General features: G+C 44.0%; 1 protein-coding gene across 5 annotated transcripts in view; it reads right to left on the bottom strand.

Moving 5' to 3' along the window:
* xpo7 (exportin 7) overlaps window positions 1-20,887 on the bottom strand; it is a 79,039-nt gene that overhangs the window by 3,352 nt on the left and 54,800 nt on the right. For all 5 annotated transcript variants that reach the window (XM_041209006.1, XM_041209004.1, XM_041209005.1 and 2 more), the window contains 11 exons: window positions 19,684-19,757; window positions 17,690-17,770; window positions 16,562-16,625; window positions 15,976-16,084; window positions 14,904-15,010; window positions 14,009-14,097; window positions 11,681-11,788; window positions 11,281-11,363; window positions 5,896-6,110; window positions 4,443-4,581; window positions 1,237-1,397 (listed from right to left, as the gene is read on the bottom strand). In XM_041209006.1, the coding sequence (XP_041064940.1) occupies window positions 1,237-1,397; window positions 4,443-4,581; window positions 5,896-6,110; window positions 11,281-11,363; window positions 11,681-11,788; window positions 14,009-14,097; window positions 14,904-15,010; window positions 15,976-16,084; window positions 16,562-16,625; window positions 17,690-17,770; window positions 19,684-19,757 (1,230 nt within the window). The remainder of the gene's footprint in view (window positions 1-1,236; window positions 1,398-4,442; window positions 4,582-5,895; window positions 6,111-11,280; window positions 11,364-11,680; window positions 11,789-14,008; window positions 14,098-14,903; window positions 15,011-15,975; window positions 16,085-16,561; window positions 16,626-17,689; window positions 17,771-19,683; window positions 19,758-20,887) is intronic.

The raw sequence follows: 20,887 nt of genomic DNA, 5'->3' as shown, positions 1-20,887 counted from the left end.
AGAGCGGTGTTCCCAACACTGACCCACAGAATCTTTACAGCGCAGAAGGAGGCCATTCGACCCATCGAGTTTGCACTGGCTCTTTGAAAAAGCATTCTCCCTAGTCCCGCTCCCCTGCCTTATCCCCGAAACCCTGCACACTCTTCTTTTCAGGCAGCGATCCAATTCCCTTTTGAATACATCGATCGAACCTGCCTCCATCATCCTCTCAGGAATAGCATTCCAGACTCCAACCACCCTCTGGGTAAAAACATTTGTCCTCATATCGCATTTACTCCCTTTGCCAATTATTTTGAATCTGTGCCCTCTAGTGCTTGATGTTTTCTTGAGTGGGGACAGTTTCTCACTATTTACCCTGTCCATACCCCTCAGGATCTTGAATATCTCAATCAAGTCTCCTCTCAGCCTTTTCTCCAATGAACACACACCCAACCTCTCCAATTTATCCTCATAGCTACAGTTCTTTATCCCGGGAATCATTCTTCTGAATCTCCTTTGTACTCTCTCTAATGCCTCCACATCCTTCCACAAGTATGGTGCCCAGAACTGGATGCAGTCCCCCAGATGAGGCCTAACTAGTGTCTTATACAAATTCAAATTGATGTTTTCACACTCCTGACTGCCCTCTGATTGACCATAGCAGTTTGCAAGCATCAGTCATGATTTGGTGTGGCCTGTGCCAAGCCTTAATGAGGTAGGATGAGTTTTGTCATTAAACATCACACCTGCACTCCACAACCAGTGTTACCTGTCAGCAATGTAACTGGACAGCATTCTGCTCTACATTTCTTTGGAAAGAGCAAGACCAGTCAATAACTACAACCTACATTTATGTTATTTATATTACACCGTTAATGGAGTAAAATGTCTCTATGCATTTCACAGGAACATTATCAAATAAGATTTAACACTGAACCACCTAAGAAAATTTTTGCACATGTGACCAAAAGCTTGGTCCAGAAGGCAGCTTTTAAGGAATGACTTAAAAGAGGACAGACAGATGGACAGGTCCAAGGAGGGGATTCCAGAGCTTAGGGCCCAGGCAGCTAAAAGCATGGCAGCTAATGGAGGATCAATTAAAATCAGGGATGTGCAAGAGAATGGAATTGGAGGAGTGCAGATATTGTGGAGGGTTTTTGGGCTGGAAGAGACTACAGAACTAGGGAGGGGGCAGAGGTTGTGAGGGGGTGACTAGAGCCTCTGTTATCAGAGTTTTGAACATCTGCCTGGAATTACCTGCTGAATCATTTCAGGGTGCTGCTGCATGATGTGTAGGAAGCGGTCACTCTCCTGGGATAGCGGTGTTGTTCGTTTCTTTGTGCTGCGAGACAGCTGCTTGAAGAGGTATGTTACAATGTGGTCCAGACTTGAGCAGCAACCTGTACACACCATTGTGTCTGAAAACAAACCAGCAACAAACATCAGGTTCTTGGTTCTTTTTGCTTCATTGCTACTGTGGCATCCTTCCATCTCATAAGATGATGGTTTGCACCATTGTGGTCAACTCTGTCAAACCTGTCCACTGTGTTAACGCTTTGCAGCAAAACTGGAGAGTCCTCTACAAGCCGCAAGTCTGCTCAAAATGTATGGAGGCCCTGGGCTGCCCAAACATTAGGGAGTCCCTCTTGACCTTCCCCCCCTGAGCCCAAAGAAATACAAAGTACTATGTTTGACACCAGCTCAGTTGCAGGAATTGCCGAAAAGATGACATATTTAGACATCAGTCTGCCTTTGGGCTCCACTCCAGAATTTTTTGTTAGGGTTTATTCCCTTAGTCTTCAACTCTCCTGAGGTATCTGCAGGACAGTGGAGCTATTTTTCCAAAGCTGGGAGTTTGGTTCATGAGTGCATGGGTGTGTCCAATGCCAGTGGGCCTGCACACTGCATGTCTGGCAACCAAGCTTCCTCCAAGTTTCTCTGAAGCTTTATCCTGGGGCCATAAGGGACCCAGTTTCCTTGTATCTCCACGAGGAGGCACAGCTGAGGACTCGCTGATGGAGAGGCTGTGTACTGACAGGGAGAGACTTACACAACTGCCTCTCTTTTTCTCATTGCTGCTAGCCAGTGGCATAGGCTGAAAATGAGAAGTAAACTAGCACACAAAAATGGACAGTTCACCCACACACTAGACGCATCACATCAACCATATGGAATCCCTGGCTGTATAAATGGAGGCATTGAATACAAAAGCCAGGAAGTAGAAAGTGAAAGCAAAATACTACGGATGCTGGAATTCGGAAATAAAAGCAAAAAAATGCTCAAAAAACTCAGCAGGTCTGGCAATATCTGCTAAAGTTTTGAGTCCATATGAAGAAGCAGCTCTGAAGAAGAGTCATATGGATGCGAAACATTAACTCTGGCCAGGATTTTCCCCTCGGCGATTTGGGGGCAGGGCCTGGTCACTGAGGGGAAAATGATGCGGGATGACATTGGGAGGAATCCCCGACGTCATCCCGGGCTATTTAAAGTTTTAGGAAGGCGGGCGCACAGCGAAATCAGCTGTCCTCCCGCCAACTTGTCAATGGCCAATTGAGACCATTGACAGGCTAGTTAAAGTAATTAAAGACCTGCCCGTCCAACCTTAAGGCTGGCGGGCAGGCCAGGAGCCCCAGCGGGCTTCTGATAATACATCAAACCTCATCCACTGGCGGGATGAGGTTTCATGTCTGTATTTTAAAAAATTAATAAAGTTTGTGTGTTCTTTATTAACATGTCCCATCTCATGAGACTGTGTCACATGAGGGGGACATGTTAATTTTTTATTTTTAAAGATTTTCGGACTGTCACTGATCTCCCTGAGACAGGACTTTGTCTCAGGGAGCAGTGTGCACATGCACGAAAGAGCGCACTTTGACAGTTGGGGATTCCACACCCCCCCCCCCCGCACAGGGAGCGCATAGTGCTTCCCGTTGGGGATGCCGCTGGGCGGGCCTTAATTGGCCCACTTAAAATGGCAGCGGGCCCTGTTACAGCCGGTGGGGCTCGCCCGCCAACCAAGGGCAAGATTCTGCCCTCTGTTTCTCTCCACACATGCTGCCAGACCTGTTGAGTTTTTCCAGCAATTTTGGTTTTTATTTTAAGTTGAAGGCGAACTTTTCTAAAACACTGGTTTGGCCGCAACTGGAGTAGTGTCCAGCTGTGGTCACCACACTTTAGGAAGGATATGACGGCACTGTAGAAAGTGCAGTAAAGATTTATGAAAATGGTTCCAGGAATGAGGGACTTCAGTTGCATGGATAGAATGGTGAATCTGGGGCTGTTCTCCTTACAGGAGGTTGAGAGAAGATCTGACAGAGATGTTCAAAATCATGAGGTGTTTGGACAAAGCAAATAAGGAGAAACTGCTGCCATTGGTGTAAAGATCAGGAACTAGAGGGCACCCATTTAAGGTGATTGGCAAAAGAAGCTACAGTGACATGAGAAAAATCTTTGTTAAGCAGTGAATGGTTAGGATCTGGAATGCACTGCCTGGGAGTATGGTGGAGGCAGATTTAATTGTGACTTCCAAAGGTGAATTGGATAATTATCTGAAGAGAAAAGAACTTCTGGGCTACGGGAAAAAAGGCAAGGACTAGCTGAGTAGCTCTTACAGAGAGCTAGCATGGACATGATAGGCCAAATAGCCTCCTATTGTGCTACAATCATTCTATGACCTGCAGGATATTCTATTCACGACTTTACATCCTACATCCCATAGCGTCAGCTAGTTCTCCTGCCTTTGAGTCAGAAGGTTGTGGGTTTGAGTTCCACTCCAGAGTGGAGCACATAATCTAAGCTGAAACTCCCAGTGTCAGAATTAGGGGAGTGCTGCACTGTCAGAAGTGCCATCTTTCAGATGTGATACAAGGCGGGTCACATAGCACAGTTGAAAGAAGAGCAGCAGAGCTCTCCCTGGTGCGCCAGACAGTATTTAACACTCAACCAGCATCATGAACACCAGGTTTTTATCTGGTCTTTAATACGTAGTCGATTAAGTCCTTGTTCTCATTAACTTGTACTGACCTGAAATTGTCATCAACATGTTTAGTTAATCTGATTTATCTTGCTGTGAGGGAGAAGTGCTTAAACAGCCCTTTCCAACCCTCTAGTCCCACAACATTCAAACAGAGACAAACCAGCGAGTTAGGGCCGTGCCAGCGGGGTTTTGCAGGCTCCACTGCTGGATGTAAAGAGCTGGAATTGGCAGTCCTGGGAGGCCCCCAGTACTTGAATTTTGCTCACCATGCTGCTAAACTCTGTGAATTTAAGTGCCCCCACTAAGAGATGGTGCAAGAGCGCGAGCAGTTCACCTTGTATAAACATGAACCTATCTCGATCCAATTCTCACTCATTTTGGCTTAGAGACTTAAACATGAAGTTGTGTTCCTGTGTGGGAGGCATTAAAAGAAAACTCTTCATCATTGCTCTATTCTTTGCTGTGTGAATGAAGACAAGTTACTTACCCAGTGCAGTAAGACCTTCTGAAATAGAGGAGAGAATGTACATGATAACATGAGGTTCCAGGCTGGCAATAAAGTTCATGTGGTCCTGGGTGAGAACTTCTAACAAGGAATAGTAGGACTGACTGAGCTTGGGATAATCCTGGGGAAAAAAAAAAATCAGAAAACAGAGTAACGTTAAGCTGCTGAGGGCTAAGAGGAGATTCAACAGAGACTTCTGTACTACGGAAGAGTTTTGAATGAGCATAAGACAGCAGTGAGACATGTTGGAGCATGAAAAAGTCAGGCCATAGGCAGTGGTTGAGGCAGAGACCACTGCAACTTTTTGGGAAAACTGCAGAAATAATTGAAGCCAAGGGAAAATCAGGGCTGTGGGGAGAGGAAAGCGAGGAACGTTTGCTGGATTGCTCCAGCAAAGAGCCAACAGACACGATGGGCCGAATTGCCTCCTTCTGTGCTCTAAACTTCTCTGATTCCAAGTCAAAGAGACCTCATGCAATAATCAATTTACTGACCAGGAGGTCTCCACTGCAGCTTTAATTTTCTACTGTTTCTTCTTTGCAAAGAAAGACATAAAACATTCCAGCCTCCCTGCATGGCACAGCAAGAACTCTGTCATATGACTGGAAGTTCTGAAGCACCGAGGTGTGGGTGGGAGGCACAGGGCATTTCTCCATGGGGAGAAAGTAACATCGGCATGAGGCATGACTGTTAAGTTTCAGTGAGACATTGCAAGAGGAAGAGTTTAAAATATCTTACAGAAGAATCCCACATAGATGACAAACCTTCAAGATTACAGGGATGTAGGGATCATTCCAGCGAGCTAGCACAAACACAAAGGGGCTGAGTGGCAGATTCCTCCAGCAGCAGAGTCACACAGTTATCAGTCACTCCAAGTGCGATCAGCTGTGTGACTTATACTGGCTCCTGGATAAATCCAAGACTCCTGCCCACGCTTTCAAATATATTCTTTCAGGGAAATACGTTCACAGAATATCTCAGTGCAGAAGAGGCCCCTCGGTCCATCGAGTCTGCACTGACACGTGAGAAACACCTGACCTACCTACCTAATCCCATTTATCAGCACTTGGCCCATAGCCTTGAATGTTATGACATGCCAAGTGCTCATCCAGGTACTTTTTAAAGGATGTGAGGCAACCCGCCTCCACCACCCTCCCAGGCAGCGCATTCCAGACCATCAGCACCCTCTGGGTAAAAAAGTTTTTCCTCACATCCCCCCTAAACCTCCTGCCCCTCACCTTGAACTTATGCCCCCTCATGACTGACGCTTCAACAAAGGGGAACAGCTGCTCCCTATCCACCCTGTCCATGCCCCTCATAATCTTGTACACCTCGATCAAGTCGCCCCTCAGTCTTCTCTGCTCCAACAAAAACAACCCAAGCCTATCCAAGTTCCCAAAAGACAAGTGCACTATCTGAGGGTAAGATCACTAACCAGTAGGTCACTGTGAGGGATTGATAGGAGTAGCTTAATGAATGTTTGCAAAGCATTGTCAAGGGCATCGTCACCATATAGACGGAAGACCCCAAAGTTAACGTAGTTGCCACTGAGAGCTGCCTTCAACATGGAGAAGCAAATGGAAATTCCCTTCAACTTCAATCCGTAAACTTGGTCCTTTGGCACCTCTCCCAAGGTGAGGATACGGTTACCTGTTTGAATAAAACAAAGGAGAAAAGATCACACTTTTTTTGCCTTTCCTAAATCTCCAACAGTTTCACAAAGATCACTATAGACAGTCCCTCCTTCTACAGAAATTTACAGTTAGTCTCTCATAGCACCTAACTGCCTCCACTGCCAAACCTGGAAACCATTAGGTACTGGTTACTCTTGTGTGTGTGAACTGCTTCCTAGTTTATACTGACATCCTCTCGTCCTGCAGTGATGCTTTCACTTCAAATAGTATTCTGGGTGAACCCCCCGCTATTTCACTTACTATCTTGTGCCAGTGCACATTGCTGTGCAAGCCAATCTTTGGTGAATGAGAGGGGACCTACTGGAACTGGTGCCTGAAGAAGCTGTATGTCACAGTAGCAATAGAGCAGAGTCAGAAAGTGTGTGGGGCAAACAGCAGCGCTGAGCAAGGGCAGCAAGAACCAAGAGAGTTACACTGTCAGCTCAGCAGTGTGACAGAAACCGCCAGAGAAGTACAAATGAAAAAGGGAGCTCAGCGTTCAGTCAATTGTTATTGTTCATCCTTTGAGGTGAAGATGACCATAAGACATAGGAGCAGAAATTAGGCCATTTGGCCCATCGAGTCTGCGCCGCCATTCAAGCATGATAAGTTTCTCGACCCCATTCTCTCGCCTTCTCCCCGTAACCTTTGATCCCCTTACCAATCAAGAACCTATCTATCTCAGCCTTAAATACACTCAATGACCTGGTCTCCACAGCCTTCTATGGCAATGAATTCCATAGATTCACCACTCTCTGGCTAAAGAAGTTTCTCCTCATGTCTGTTCTAAAAGGTCTTCCCTTTACTCTGGGGCTGTGCCCTCGAGTCCTAGTCTCTCCTACTAATGGAAATATCTTCCCCACGTCCACTCTATCCAGGCCTTTCAGTATTCTGTAAGTTTCAATCAGATCCCCCTTCATCCTTCTAAACTCCATCGAGTATAGACCCAGAGTCCTCAAACATTCCTCATATGTTAAGCCTTTCATTCCTGGGATCGTTCTCGTGAATCTCCTCTGGACCCTCTCCAGGACCAGCACATCCTTCCTGAGATACAGGGCCCAAAATTGCTCACAATATTCTAAATTTAGTCTGACCAGAGCTTTATAAAGCCTCAGCAGCACATCCCTGCTTTTATATTCTAGTCCTCTCGAAATAAATGCCAACATTGCATTTGCCTTCCTAACTACCGACTCAACCTGCAATTAACCTTAAGAGAATCCTGGACTAGAACTCCCAAGCCTCTTTGCACTCCAGATTTCTGAATTCTCTCCCCATTTAGAAAATAGTCTATGCCTCTATTCTTCCTACCAAAGTGCATGACCTCATATTTCCCCACGTTGTATTCCATCTGCCACTTCTTTGCCCATTCTCCTAACCTGTCCAAATCCTTCTGCAGCCTCCCTGCCTCCTCAATACTACCTGTCCCTCCACCTATCTTTGTATCATCTGCAAACTTAGCCAGAATGCCCTCAGTTCCTTCATCTAGATCATTAATGTATAAAGTGAAAAGTTGTGGTCCCAACCATGTTCATCGCTTGGGGTGTTTGGTGGGGTTCCAATGGGTACGTGGGTGACTGCTAAGGATGATTTCTGCCTGGAAGGTTCTGCTGCAAATAGGACAGGATACCAGAGGATTGGACGAGTTGCTGGTTTGGGATTTCCTCTTGTGTTTTCTCTCTGCCTCTGATATGTTCTTGCTTTTGAAGGAGGCCGCACAGTTTCTTCTTTGTTTCCACTGGGTGCAGTGATCGTGGACAAGCTCCCAGGATTCAAAGTTGAAATCAAAACGCCTAAGTGAAGCCTTCAGAGTGTCCTTGGACACCCAGACTCAAGCGCTCCAGAGAAGATTCACTTCGGTAAATGAGTGTTAGGCATTCTGGGGAGATGATGGTGTCGTAGTATTGTCAATGGGCTTGTAGTACTGAGGCCCCAGGCTAATAGTCTGGGCACATGGGTTCAAATTCAACCATGGCACCTGGAGGAGTTTCAATTCAATTCATAAATCTGGAACATAAAGCTAGTCTCAGTTCATAATACCATGAAAATATCATCAGTTGTAAAAACCCATCCGGTTCACTAACATTAAAGGAAGGAAATCTGCCGTCCTTACTTGGTCTGGCCTACATATGACCCCAGACCCACAGCAATGTGGTTGACTCTTAACTGCCCTCTGAAATGGCCGAGCAAGCCACTCAGTTCAAGGGCAATTATGATTGGACAACAAATGCTGGCCTTGTCAGTGACGTCCACATCCCATGGAAGAATAAAGAAAAGAATGACTAGCCCAATTCAGCTGGGACTGTCTCAATATGTATGCTTGGCGGCTCTGGTGAGCATCTCAGTGTTTGGTATTTTGTCCTACCATCTAATTTTCAAAAGCTTCCGAAGGCAGCTCAAGTGGAAGTGGTTCAGTTTCTTGACATGACGTTGGAACACAGTCCAACTCTCACATACATAGAGCAGAGTGGGCAGGACTATTCTGTTCTGTTCACTGACTTGAAACATGAAATCTTTTTTTTATTTGTTTATGGGATGTGGGCATCACTGGCTAGGCCAGCATTTAATGCCCATCCCGAATTGCCCTTGTTCAGAGGGCATTTAAGGGTCAACCACATTGCTGTGGATCTGGAGTCACATGTAGGCCAGACCAGATAAGGGTGGCAGATTTCCTTCCCTAAAGGACATTTGTGAACCAGATGGATTTTTACAGCAATTGACAATGGTTTCATGGTCATCATCAGACTTTTAATTCCACTGAATTCTACTGAACTCAAATTCTACCATCTGCCATTGCGGGATTCAAACCAGACTCCCCAGAGCATTACCCTGGGACTCTGGATTATTAGTCCAGCAACACAATTCCAACTCTCCACAAATACTGTCTGACCTACTGAGTTTTTCCAGCTTATGGTCTTCTTTCAGGTTTCCTGCATATGCAGTACTTTGCTTTAATGTGAGCAGGACAATTGCTCCAAAGACTTTTGTTTGATCAGCCGACTCGCTCCTCTTCATTCCAAGACTGATTCGAAGTCTGCTGAAGGCCACATTTGCTTTGGCAATTGTTGCATGCGTCTCATCTTCTACATGGATAACTCAAGAGATCTTGTTGCTGAGATACATGAACTCATCCATTGCTGACAGGTTCTGATCATGGAATGAAATCTTGGGTACAAGATAGGGAGTTTCTGGAGCAGGCTGGTACATTCCTTCAGTTTTCTTGGTGATGATTCTAAGGCTGATGTTTCGCATGCATTTGAGTCCATGCAAGTCTATGCTATGTTGCATGTCCAGCTCTGATTTGCCAGCTACTGCACAGTTATTGGCAAAAAGGGAAGTTGCCAAGTATGCCCTTGGGAGACCTTGGCCTTTGCCTAGAGTCATCTCAAATTGAGCAGCTTCCCGTCCATGCTATATCTGATTTTGATGTCAGGATCAACACCATGCAAGGCATCAGAGAGCATGACGGAGTAAAACATGCTGAAGAGGGTTGGCACTAGCATGTAGCCCTGTTTAAGTCTATTAGTGACTGGGAATGGGTTAGAAGACTCACCGACATTTTGGACACATGTAAGCATGCCATCGTGGAACTGTAAAGCCATTGTGATGAATTTCTCAGGGCAGCTGAATTTCCCTGGGAACTTCCAAAGGCTCTCGCAACTGTGTCAAAGGCCTTGGTCAGATCAACAAACGTGGTGTAGAGGTTCTGTTCTTGGCATTTCTCCTGGAGCTGTCTAATGACAAATACCATATCAGTGGGAGGCACTTGTAGCCAGCGACAGCTCAACCAAGCCTAGCCTCCTTGATAGACACAGGCTCCTGGCATCAGAAGAGCCTGAAGGAAACCACATGTGCTTAAAGTTTCCAATTTTACTTTAAGCATTATTAATCAGTGGTTCCTGGACCTTTTCTGAAACCGCACTGACTCTCTGGCAGCAGATCCTAGTTAAGATGTTGCACTAAGCAGTTCAGAAGGATTCTGATGAAGGTTTTGCCAGTGATGTGGCGAGGAGTGAGATTCTGCTATGATCGTCGCAAAATCATTGTAACTTGAAGGATACCATCAGGGTGCCTCTGCAATCTCTCACTCCCACTCCCAGCAGCAAGCAAGGGGCAGAGGGTTAATGTGAGAGTTGTAATCCTCTGGGCTTATTTGATGTGCAGTACTGTCACCAGTTTAAATAAATGTGTTGGTAGCAACATGCTTCACACATGATGGTCAGAATTAATCATTCACAAAGTGATACTCTCATAACTTGGGAGGCGGAAGTGTATGATAATATCACTGGACTAAAGGCCCAGGTAATGCTCTGGGGACACAGGTTCAAATCCTACGATGGCAGCTGGTGGAATTTAAGTTCAATTAATAAATCTGGAATATGAAACTTGTCCCATAATGTGAACGGGGAACTATCATCGATTGTCATAAAAACCCATCTGGTTCCACTAATGTCCTTTAGGGAAGGAAATCTGCCATCCTTACCTGGTCTGGCCTAAATGTGACTCCAGACCCACAGCAATGAAGTGGATTCTTAACTGCCCTCTGAAATGGCCTAGCAAGACCACTCAGTTCAAGGGCAACAAAAGTTGGCCTTGCTAGCAACCCCCCACATTCCACGAAAAATCAAATAAGAAACACATAACTTGCAGGAATTCATGCTACTGTTACACAGCTCACAATAATCCCCTTTGAACCAGCTCGAGTTAGGAAGACAAAATCTACACAGAATTAAAATGACCGATACTTCCCAACCCCCGCCATTGAATTTGCCTTTTCCAAGTTCCTGGAACTCTGTTCCTGAGCCTAGTGATTGGCCAGTGCCTCCTCGGAGGATGCACCAGTTTATAAACACTGACATAAAGAGTCAGATCCTGGAGGTAGGGCGCAGCATGAAATGATGCTGCTCTTGGGCAGTGGCAATGAGGAGTCAAAAAAGCTCCAGCAGCAAGAAGAGATGTCAAAGGGTAGGAGATACTTAGCTGAAGCTTACCCTGTGCAGCAAGAGGCCACATTCCTGATTATATAGGTGCTGTCACAGAGACTGAACAAAAGCTGATGCAGGGTACAGAGGGTGAATAACAGCTGGGGTAGGAGGCCAGGAAAGGTACACAATCACAGAAAAGTAAGAGCAGAGTTAAATCACACTGACCGTAGGTTGTAATCATTTTACTGGTCTCTCGAAAAAGGAGGATCCCATTTGGAGAAGACACATCAAACTGCAGCCGCTGTGACCTGCAAGCGAGACAGGAAAGACGTCAATTCTAATGCTGCAATGTCTGAATTAAAACCTCATTATGGCAGCAGAAATCAAACATTTCAAGTGCAGGAGAGAGAGTCAGATCTTATCCCAAACAACACCATTAACTTCAATAAAGCACAGTGAAATCTCCAGGGCATCATTATACCAAAGATAGTGAAGCTTGTGTGCACATCATGGCAGTGCCACTATAAAGTTTCAAACCTTTTAGCTCCCATATTTAGCAAGTTGTTCACACTGACAGATCTTGTTGCAGGTCAGAGGAGAATTCATGGTCAGAGGGCTACTTTACCTGTTGTGGACCAGTTCAGCCATCAGTTTGAGGATGGGCGTGGTACAGGCTGGGTCATGATACCAAAGTTCAACAACACGCTGTAGTATTGGCATGTAGGTGGGATAGCTGTGAGCACAGAAGCTAAGGAAATTGTATCAAGTGTTCAAACAAATGGAACTTCTCTCAACCTTTGAGGAAACAAGGGAGAAAGGAGTTCAGATTTTAAGGGCTGCATGAAGGTAAAACAGTCCATTTGCTTACATAATAAATAACTATGAACGCAGTTCAAGTGATCGACTGGAAGAAGGTACAATGCGTTTATCGGCTCTCTCACTAACCTCTAGCAGTGCTTCACAATTATCATTCAAGCACAGTCACTGTTACTTAAGCAAATATGAAAATAATTTTGTTCACAGCAAGATCTCACTGGCAGGGACTGAATGACCAGCTCATCTGCCTTCAGCAGTGTTGCTTGAGGGAGGAATATTGCCCAAGACACTGGGAGAACTCTCCACCCTGTACTTGAAGAGTGACATGTGATCCTTAAAGTTCTCAGCAACAGGGAGCCGGCCTTAGTGTTTCATCCAGTGCTCCTTTAGTGCTGCATCTCTGATAGTGCAGCTCTCTCAGTACAGTGTAGTGCAGATTTCCCACAGTGCTGACCCTCTGACAGTGCAGTTTTCTCTCAGTATGCATTTCTGGCAGTGCAGTGCTCCCTCTGTATGCCTCTCCAACAGTGGAGTGCCTCTTCAGTATCAACCTGAAAATGTCAGCCGGACTATATGTTCAAGTCTCTGGACTGGGACTCAAACCCACAACCTTTTCATTCAGAGTTGAGTGTATTACTAAACTAAGCATCAGCTGAGAGATCTGCAATAATTCTAAAACAGGACGTTGCTCGTATCTTGAGATTATTCCTTGTGGGAACATTCCTGAAAAGCTCAAAGCTTACGTGCCTTTGGGACAGGCAGATTTTTGGCCTCTCCGGGAATCAGGCAAGTGAAAAGCATTGAAGCCCGGGATCAGCCATGATCATATTGAATAGTGGAACATGTTCAATGGGCTGCATGGTCAACACCCGCTCCTATTTATGTTATTAGGTTTTTGGCTCCTAATTGACCAAAATATATATAATCGTGTCCAGTATTGCAAAGGTAAGGTGTGAGGCATTCTTTGAAAAACATACAGCTCTGAAAAGATGGCGGATAAAAACGCAGTTAAAAACTTGGACAGCTTAGAAATTACGTTGCTGTTGGTTGGCAATTACTGAACATTTTCACCTGATGCTCTTTGTCTGATGGAGAACTAATACATTTACAGGAGACAGGCTAATATCACCTTAATTACAACAGCGAGGAATGCTACACTAATCTGATAATCTCCAACAGTAATTTTCAGGCTGCTGTCTCAGATTTACTGAGCATTGGGAAGAACTCCCCCTGTGGGCACAGTGGGAGGGCTCGTTTAGACTTGGACTGGATCTGATGAAATCCTCGATGTACTTCCCACATTCCCTGCCATATCATCATCACAACCACTGGTTAGAAAGAACTTGGTGATCCCTTTCTTAAAATAGATCACAAACAAAAGCGTCTCAAGGTATCAGTAGCCATAGAGAGAGCATTCACAGAAGCAGCTTTGCACTTTATAGTCTGAATGCAATCTGGATCTGTAATTGGCTCCAAACTTGACACTGGAGTGAGATTTCTGACAGGACATGGTCTAACTCGATTCACTTTGCAATCAGTTTGGCTTTGACATATGCTTTACACTGCACAAAAATCAATATTTGTGGAAAGCCCAAGTCCCTTTGTATTGACACTAAAGCAGTGTGAAGGCACTGAAATGACTTAAGGTGCCTTTAGCAACAAATGAACCCATTTTCTCTACTTCTATGTTTGTTGAGTCAATAATAATTCTGGTCTGCGCAGATCACGGGCAGCCCAAAGGGACCATGGAAGTCCTCTCTAATCCATCCTGTTAATAAACTGTGTATTGTGTTTCAAACTGTGTCACATCGTATTTTCTCCAACATGGGACCTGGACAGTCTATACACCTCAAGAAACAACCAAAATCATTCGAGTGAGTTGTGTGTAGGTCTTCTTCGGCTTGGCTTCAGGCCATCCTGGAATCACTCAGGGCAAAGACCGGGCGATGTAACACGGCCTCTCTGAGACACTGACTCTACTCAGGCAAACTGCCTGAATCCAGGCGCAGCCTCACAACTGCACAAAACTGGTAGAACAGAACTCAAACCAATATCCGAGATAGAGGTGTTCTGTTTCCTGTCAGCTTCTGATTCCAAGTTGTAGATTTTTTGGTTTTCGACATGCCAAAAAGGATACATCCAGTCAAACAACATCATAAAGCTGGTCTTAGCATTGAAGGCAAAGGCAATTCCCCTCAGATCTCTCACCAGGCCAACCAGTGTTCGCTGTGAGCAAAACAAACATGGATGAGTACAGTTGAACAAACACATCTGTCCTCCCCAAAACCCTTGACTCCCCTGCAGACAGAAGAATCTGGCTGAGTTAGACAGATTTTTGACCTATCAAAGAGTCGAGGGGGTTATGGGGTCAGACAGGAAAGTGGAGTTAAGGCCACAATCAGATCAGCCATGATATTACTGAGTAGTGGAACAGGCTTGAGGGACCAAATCACCTACTCCAGCTCCAATTTTTTTGATTCTATGATCCTAAAATAGGCTGTTATCTGCTGAGGAACAGCTGTATCTTCAGCAAAGTACTCAACCTTGAATGGGACTGCTAAATGTGAACATATTTTCCAGTTCATAAACAAAGAGTTTGGTTCAAACCGACAGTAGACAACACTTGGCATTTTCATTCTTGTGGCTTCTGAAGCAAGTGTGCACTTGTATACAGCTGGAATTAAGCAGAAACGTTTCAAAGCATATCATCTGCTCTATACAGCACGCCACAGATTTATGTGCTTTGGGCGGGAATCAAATCTGTTACTAACCCAGGCACTTCAACTGGAGGGAGAAGCACTGACACTTCATACTGTCCCAATCAAACATTAATCAGCAGGGAAAATGAGAATAGATTTGGAAGTGTATCTAGTTTGTTTTTATAAAGGTGTTAATGGGAGATGGTTTCACACACAACCAAATGGAGTCAAAGCTACAGAACCAAGTGACTTCTCATTTGCAATTTTGTAGATGTTGCACTGTTTGCTTGAAACATTTTGAAGTTGAGGTTGAGGCAATTAAAACAGTTGTACCTTAGCATCTTGTTCATTGAATGTGTTTGAATTAAACATTTGTGCCACTGTTTCAAATGCCGCAGTTAAGGGGAGCATGAATTGCTCAAACTGGTCTTCATCCTCACCTGTGGGATTCAACATGGGGCGGATGAGTTACTCACAAGGCTGTTTTTGAAACACTGACTTTCTCACATTCTCTCCTGAAGTCATCGACTCCTTGCCAGTTGCTCACTGGTATCTCTCCCAAGTAGCCAATGTTGGTGAGCGCGTATGAATTAGTCTTCAACTGACTGCAAGTGTGTCAGAACCAAGTCAAATTCTGTGCTCACCTGGGGCATGGCCACTTTCAGTCAGGGCCACAGGGAACTCGGGCTGATTTAAAGCCCTCTAAACCACAGTCTGTCATATTCTCCCCACTACAAACCTAGCTGACCAGTCTCGTCATGCAACCTTTCAAAGGTGATGCCATAATATTCTTCACTGTCCCCAGCTCCCATCAATTTTCTTCCTCCTTTACAATTGTGCCCATCCAATCCTAGTGATTTGCTCTGGAGCTTAAATATTGCACTCAAACCCCTTTCCCTCTTAAGATTAGACAACCTGCCTATAGATCCCCCTGCCCTATTTGTTCAGACATGGCAGTCCCTGCCCAGTTCCCTCTGCTTTCAACAACCTCCTCTGAGCCTTTCTCTTTGACTGTGATCCCAGCTTCTCTTAAACGAAAGGGTAAATTTTACAAATTCAGCCTAGACATAACACTTAGAGGGCATGCGAATCAGAAACAGGGCATCACTGCCCTGGCTCCCTGACCAATGCTCCATGGCAACTGCTGAGTGTGTAGAATTTACCCAGTGAGGTGATCCAATGTCCTCTCCAGGTGTGGAGATGTAGAACTGCAAGCAGCAGTAGATAGCAGTGTTGTACGCACTGGCGAGAGAATTTACTAGTTGGTTGAGAACATGAATCCTTTATCTTTAGTCAACTATAATACTAAATAATATGCTCCATCACTGCTTATGATTATATACAAACATAGATACTGACAAATATGGATAAATCATTCCTCTGACGCTTGGCAGTTTTTGCGTACCTAGATCAACCATAAGCAATCGTCCAAGTGCTGTGTAGAAGGTGGTGCGGCAACGCATGTCACTCAGGTTTGATTGGTTATTGATGCCCAGGAATGAAAAGTGTTCACTCTGTTGATTCAAGGTGCAACACAAGATTACTTGTTCTCTGATCATCAATAAATATACACAATGTATGGCATAAAGACCATGATCAAAATCTACTTTCAACCATTGAAAATCTTAATTCCAAAAGGAAATCCATAGACTTGTGACTGGTCAGCAAAGTTTTTACTGTAGTTAGCCTGAAACAATGATTATTTCTGATGGAGCAAAATTGAGAAAGGTGATATCACCAAGACCTGCACAAGAAAATGTATCCTTAAACGAACAATCAATGTACCCACTTGGTTTTAGAACATCGTTTATATACTTCTCCAAGTACAGTGTAGAGAGAAAGGGTGAGAACAAAGTGAGAGGTATGAGGTAAAAACGCTAAGTGCTGGAAAAACTCAGCAGTTCTGGTAGTATCCATGGAGAGAGAAAGAGAGTCAAGATTTTGAGTCCAATATGATCTTGGTTCAGGACTGAGAAGTACAAGGTACTTACTGTGTGATTGTTCAGCATGAACTGAACAGCAGTGAGTTTCACCAGCTTCCTCACGCTGCTGTATGTACAGAGAGAGGGTCAAGGATAATAAACCACCACTGGCATAATTCAAACAACTTAATTCACTCCTTAATTTGTTTGCTTCTCGTCCATCCTTATCCAAAACATCATTCACCAAAGGGTTGCCGTAAAAGCCTTTGCATTTGACAGTCGGGAGCCATTTGAGGTAGTATCAAGATTAATTATACTCCCAATTTTCCCTTTGGATACAAGTATGGCTCCCAGTTATTGTTCACCTCCTGCTGCAGATATTATATATATATAAAATATAGAATTGTATATAGATAAATGTACACACAAACACTCACATATGGATTAAATGAGAAAGTTTGCCCTTCTGGAAAGTCACTTATAAGAAGCAGTTTTCAACTAGTTTCCAACTTAAGTCAGCGCTGATGAAATGCTTCTGGGTATAGTTAAAACTAGTCAGGAAGAGCTGTAGCTTTTTTCATCTCTGTGTATCCGTCATCTTGTAATAAACAATAACATTGATCTCTATTGAACCCGGTTTACGTCCAGGCATGATATTATATATGAATGATTCACAGTGCTGCTGTTCAATTGTATGGCTGATATTTAAACTTCCACAACAATATCCTAATCTATTTTTCTAACAATTTGTTTGCAGCTTGCGTTTGGTGATTATGCTTCAAGAATTTGCTGTTAAGCACGAACTCCATACATCATCTCTACACTTGAACCTTTCTCTCCAATGCTTAATCCGTGGTTCTTTACTGTTACTGATCTGAATGGTGCTCTTGAAGTTCGCAAAGACCATCCTACTCTCTCTTCATCATCCCTGCATCCTTACCATGTTGAAATTAAGACTGCATTTTCTGCTAAACCCTTGCTTTCCCGGGATCTCCTCCCTCCCCTGGTCTTCTGTTCCTCTCACAATATACTGGTTGTTGCACCAAAACATGGCGTTAACACCAGTGCTGCTTCCTGATTCATCCCTCTGTTTACCTCAAGTGAGCGCAGTCTGGTCTTGACCCTTCACCTGGGGATCCTGTAAGCCATCACTCCTTTTGAGTGATCCAGTGGATTATTTCTTTGATCAAAGGATATCCTATGGAGAGATCATTCAGAAGCTGAAGTGTCTTTGACGTGATTGGCTCACACCTTCCCCAGAACTTCAGGTTGGTAATTCTGGTTGGTGATCAGAGAATCAATTGTTAGAAGTCAAAATGAAACACCCATCTTTACCTTAAAAGCTTAGCAGATAGGCTTCAGTTTCCTCATCAAAACTGACTTTCAGAGTTACAACATTGTTTTCTCTCCATTTTCACACAGAGGCATCAGGTGGAACAGCGTATTTAATCAAATATATTTACAAACGGAAAAATAATACGGCTCAAATTCTGAGTGTAGCAGGGACACAAGTTACCTATTTGATTTTCCCAAGGGGAGGAATTCGATTTGGTATACTGTCTAAATACAGGGATGGCCTATATGCAAGTAAATATGGTAACTGGAAGTTGCTGCTTCACATTTACACAGAGTATTCAATCTTAGTTCAGTATTGAGTGGAACTGACCCACTTACGTTCAACCATTTTCTTTTCAAGCAGCACACCACCTCTGTGCATTTCCCCACAAATTCAGTCTCAATTTCAGGCACACACCATCTGATTGTTTTCCTAAGATGGGATTGGGTTTCATGCGAGATGGGCTAGATTGTTTTCTTTTCTGTTGGCATTGTTATTCCCCCATTCAACACATGACGTTGTTACTGAAAAAAACCTTCAATATATTATCATCCTCAGCTCTACCTGAGCTGGATAATCAGGTGAGAGTGAAACTGTGTCAAGACACTGTTAGTGAACACTGGACTGTCTGGTATATCCAGCGAATTAGGTACGTACAACGGAAATCAGGGGGGAAATAATAACCTTAATCTCTGGCAAACTGGATTTCCACCACAGCAGATTTTACTCTTCCCTGAAATCAATCAAATGTAAAATTGGATGGAGTGGAAAAAGCAGTATTGCACCCGGTCCCATCAGGTGAGTGAGATTAAAATTCCAACCACCCCCCCGCCACCCCACAAAGTCCAAATCTGTGACCATATTAATTGCCATGTGTGTCATCTTGGGGATGCTAACAAATCCTGGTGTTCTGATGTAGATTGTATCCACTCATCAGGCTACAGCACTAAGATCAGCCACTTTGCAAGTCTTCAGAAACTTCAAACAGTTCAAACCAGCAAATGAGAAAACCAAGTGCCTACAGGAATGAGATGCCAGATTTTGCAGCCACACTCTGTGCAATGCGCAGCACAGAATTCAGCAAGCTTTAATTGGCCAATGGAGGTCTGAAAGCTGATAGGTCTATGACAGGCCACAACTAAAATGCAGGTTCTGCGAGTACAACTTCAGTCCAAGGTTGAATCCCTGAAATACTGTCCAAAAACTGGTTCAGTTGATCCTGGAGTTCAGATAAACCTGAGGTCTGAAGTGGAAAATAGTGTGCAAAATTTCAGAATTACAATATGAATTTCTGAATGCTGCTTCTTATTTAAGTTGTTATACAATGCCAGCCAGCAAAATTCAATTGAATATGCAAGTTTATGGAGTTAGAATTTCTGCATGGAAATCCTTAATGGTGCTCAATGGGACTTTCCCACTTGTGCCAGAACATGATCTCATCTGATGGATGCTGTGGATTTTCTGGGGTCTATTTCCATTTGCAGTGCTGCATCTTTTTCTTTTCAGTGAATAGCTTGGAACATGTTAACACTGTGGATCCAAATAAGGATTCAACATTCATCCAAGTACAGCTTTAAGATTAAGTGGGAAGTTTGGAGGGGCCACAGCAAAGGTTGAATCATTCCCAAACCAAGGGTCACTCCCTGCTCACTTAGACCTCCAATCTCAGTGCCAGTCATGTTCATAAGCAACTGCTCTGATAGCCTAGGGTGAAATGGACATTGATTTATCTGTCTGCAGGTTGTCTATCTGCTTCTGGGCATCCACCAACCAACAAACTAGGTGCATGGTACAAATCACGGAATGAAACCCCTAGTTGTCCAGCTGTCAGAAGCATCTGTGCACATACACTCACATTTTTCCGATGAAAACGCTCAGGACCATTGTCTCATCGTTTAGCCCCAGGACCTCAGACAGCCTACGATACAACTGCACGGGGAAAAAAAGCAGAACAATCATTAAAAGACAAAGATGTAAACCACTGGGACATCCAAAACACTTCATAGCCCATGAAGTGTTGTGTAGGCAAACTTGGCAGTCAATTTTTGCACTGCACAGTTTCTTGAACAGTGGTGAGATGAATAATCGTTAATTAGCTTTTGTGATGTTGACTGAGGGATAGATGTTGACCAAGACACTAGGAGAAACCCCTACTCCTGTTCAAACAGCTCTGTATGATCTTTTACATTCACTTCAAGTCAGACAAGATCTCCTTTCACATCTCATGGAAAGATGCAACTCCTGACAGTGCAGCATTCTAAGTACTGCACTGAAGTTTCAACCTAGGTTCATGAGGTCATCTCTAGAGCAAGCCTTGAACCCAAAACATTCTGAGCAGAGGTGAGAATGCCACCAACTGAGTGAAGCTGATAGTTTAAACAGAGCCTAGTACAAAGGCTGGCCTCACATTACAGACATCTCCAGCCCGACAGATAAGCCAAAAAGCTAAGCTGCTCAGAAACATTAATCCTATTTATATTAGCATAGTTACTGATGAATGGCTAATGCAGAACAATGAAATGTGGATAATGAAAGTATCCTCAAAATGAACCTTTACAATTGGCAAAAAAGACCCATAATCAAAAGATAAACTCCTTATTGATGTTTTTGCTTGCATCCATATCTGCTTCATTGCAAAATGGCTAAACCAAATGATGAATATATTTATTAATAAAAATTCTAGAAAGGGTTACATTTATGTGGCCAATCATCAGTCTTACAAACATTCCAGAGTGCTGCACAGCCACTTTGAAAGTATTGAGACAGCTAAGTTAGCAAATGAGGCACAGCAAGATCCCACAATTAACAAAAACAAACCAGCCAGATCAATCTATTCTCGGTGAGGCTGTTGCTGCTTCCTTTGTCCCATCTGATGCTTGATGGGTAAATATGTCTGTGCTCAGTCCCAAACATCCACAACCCCCAACATCAGTCCCTGGCCTGTGGAGTATTTGGTAATATTTAGCTAGGCTGGCAGTACAGGTACTGCAACAAACTTTGTATCTTTGAGTAAGGATAGGATGGTGGGGTGGGGGACAGTGGGTGAGTGGAATGAAGTG

Source organism: Carcharodon carcharias, chromosome 17 (genome assembly GCF_017639515.1).
Source record: "Carcharodon carcharias isolate sCarCar2 chromosome 17, sCarCar2.pri, whole genome shotgun sequence".
NCBI lineage: Eukaryota > Metazoa > Chordata > Chondrichthyes > Lamniformes > Lamnidae > Carcharodon > Carcharodon carcharias.
The sequence above is the reverse complement of the archived record's forward strand: the minus strand, read 5'-3'. Positions and strand labels throughout refer to the sequence as shown.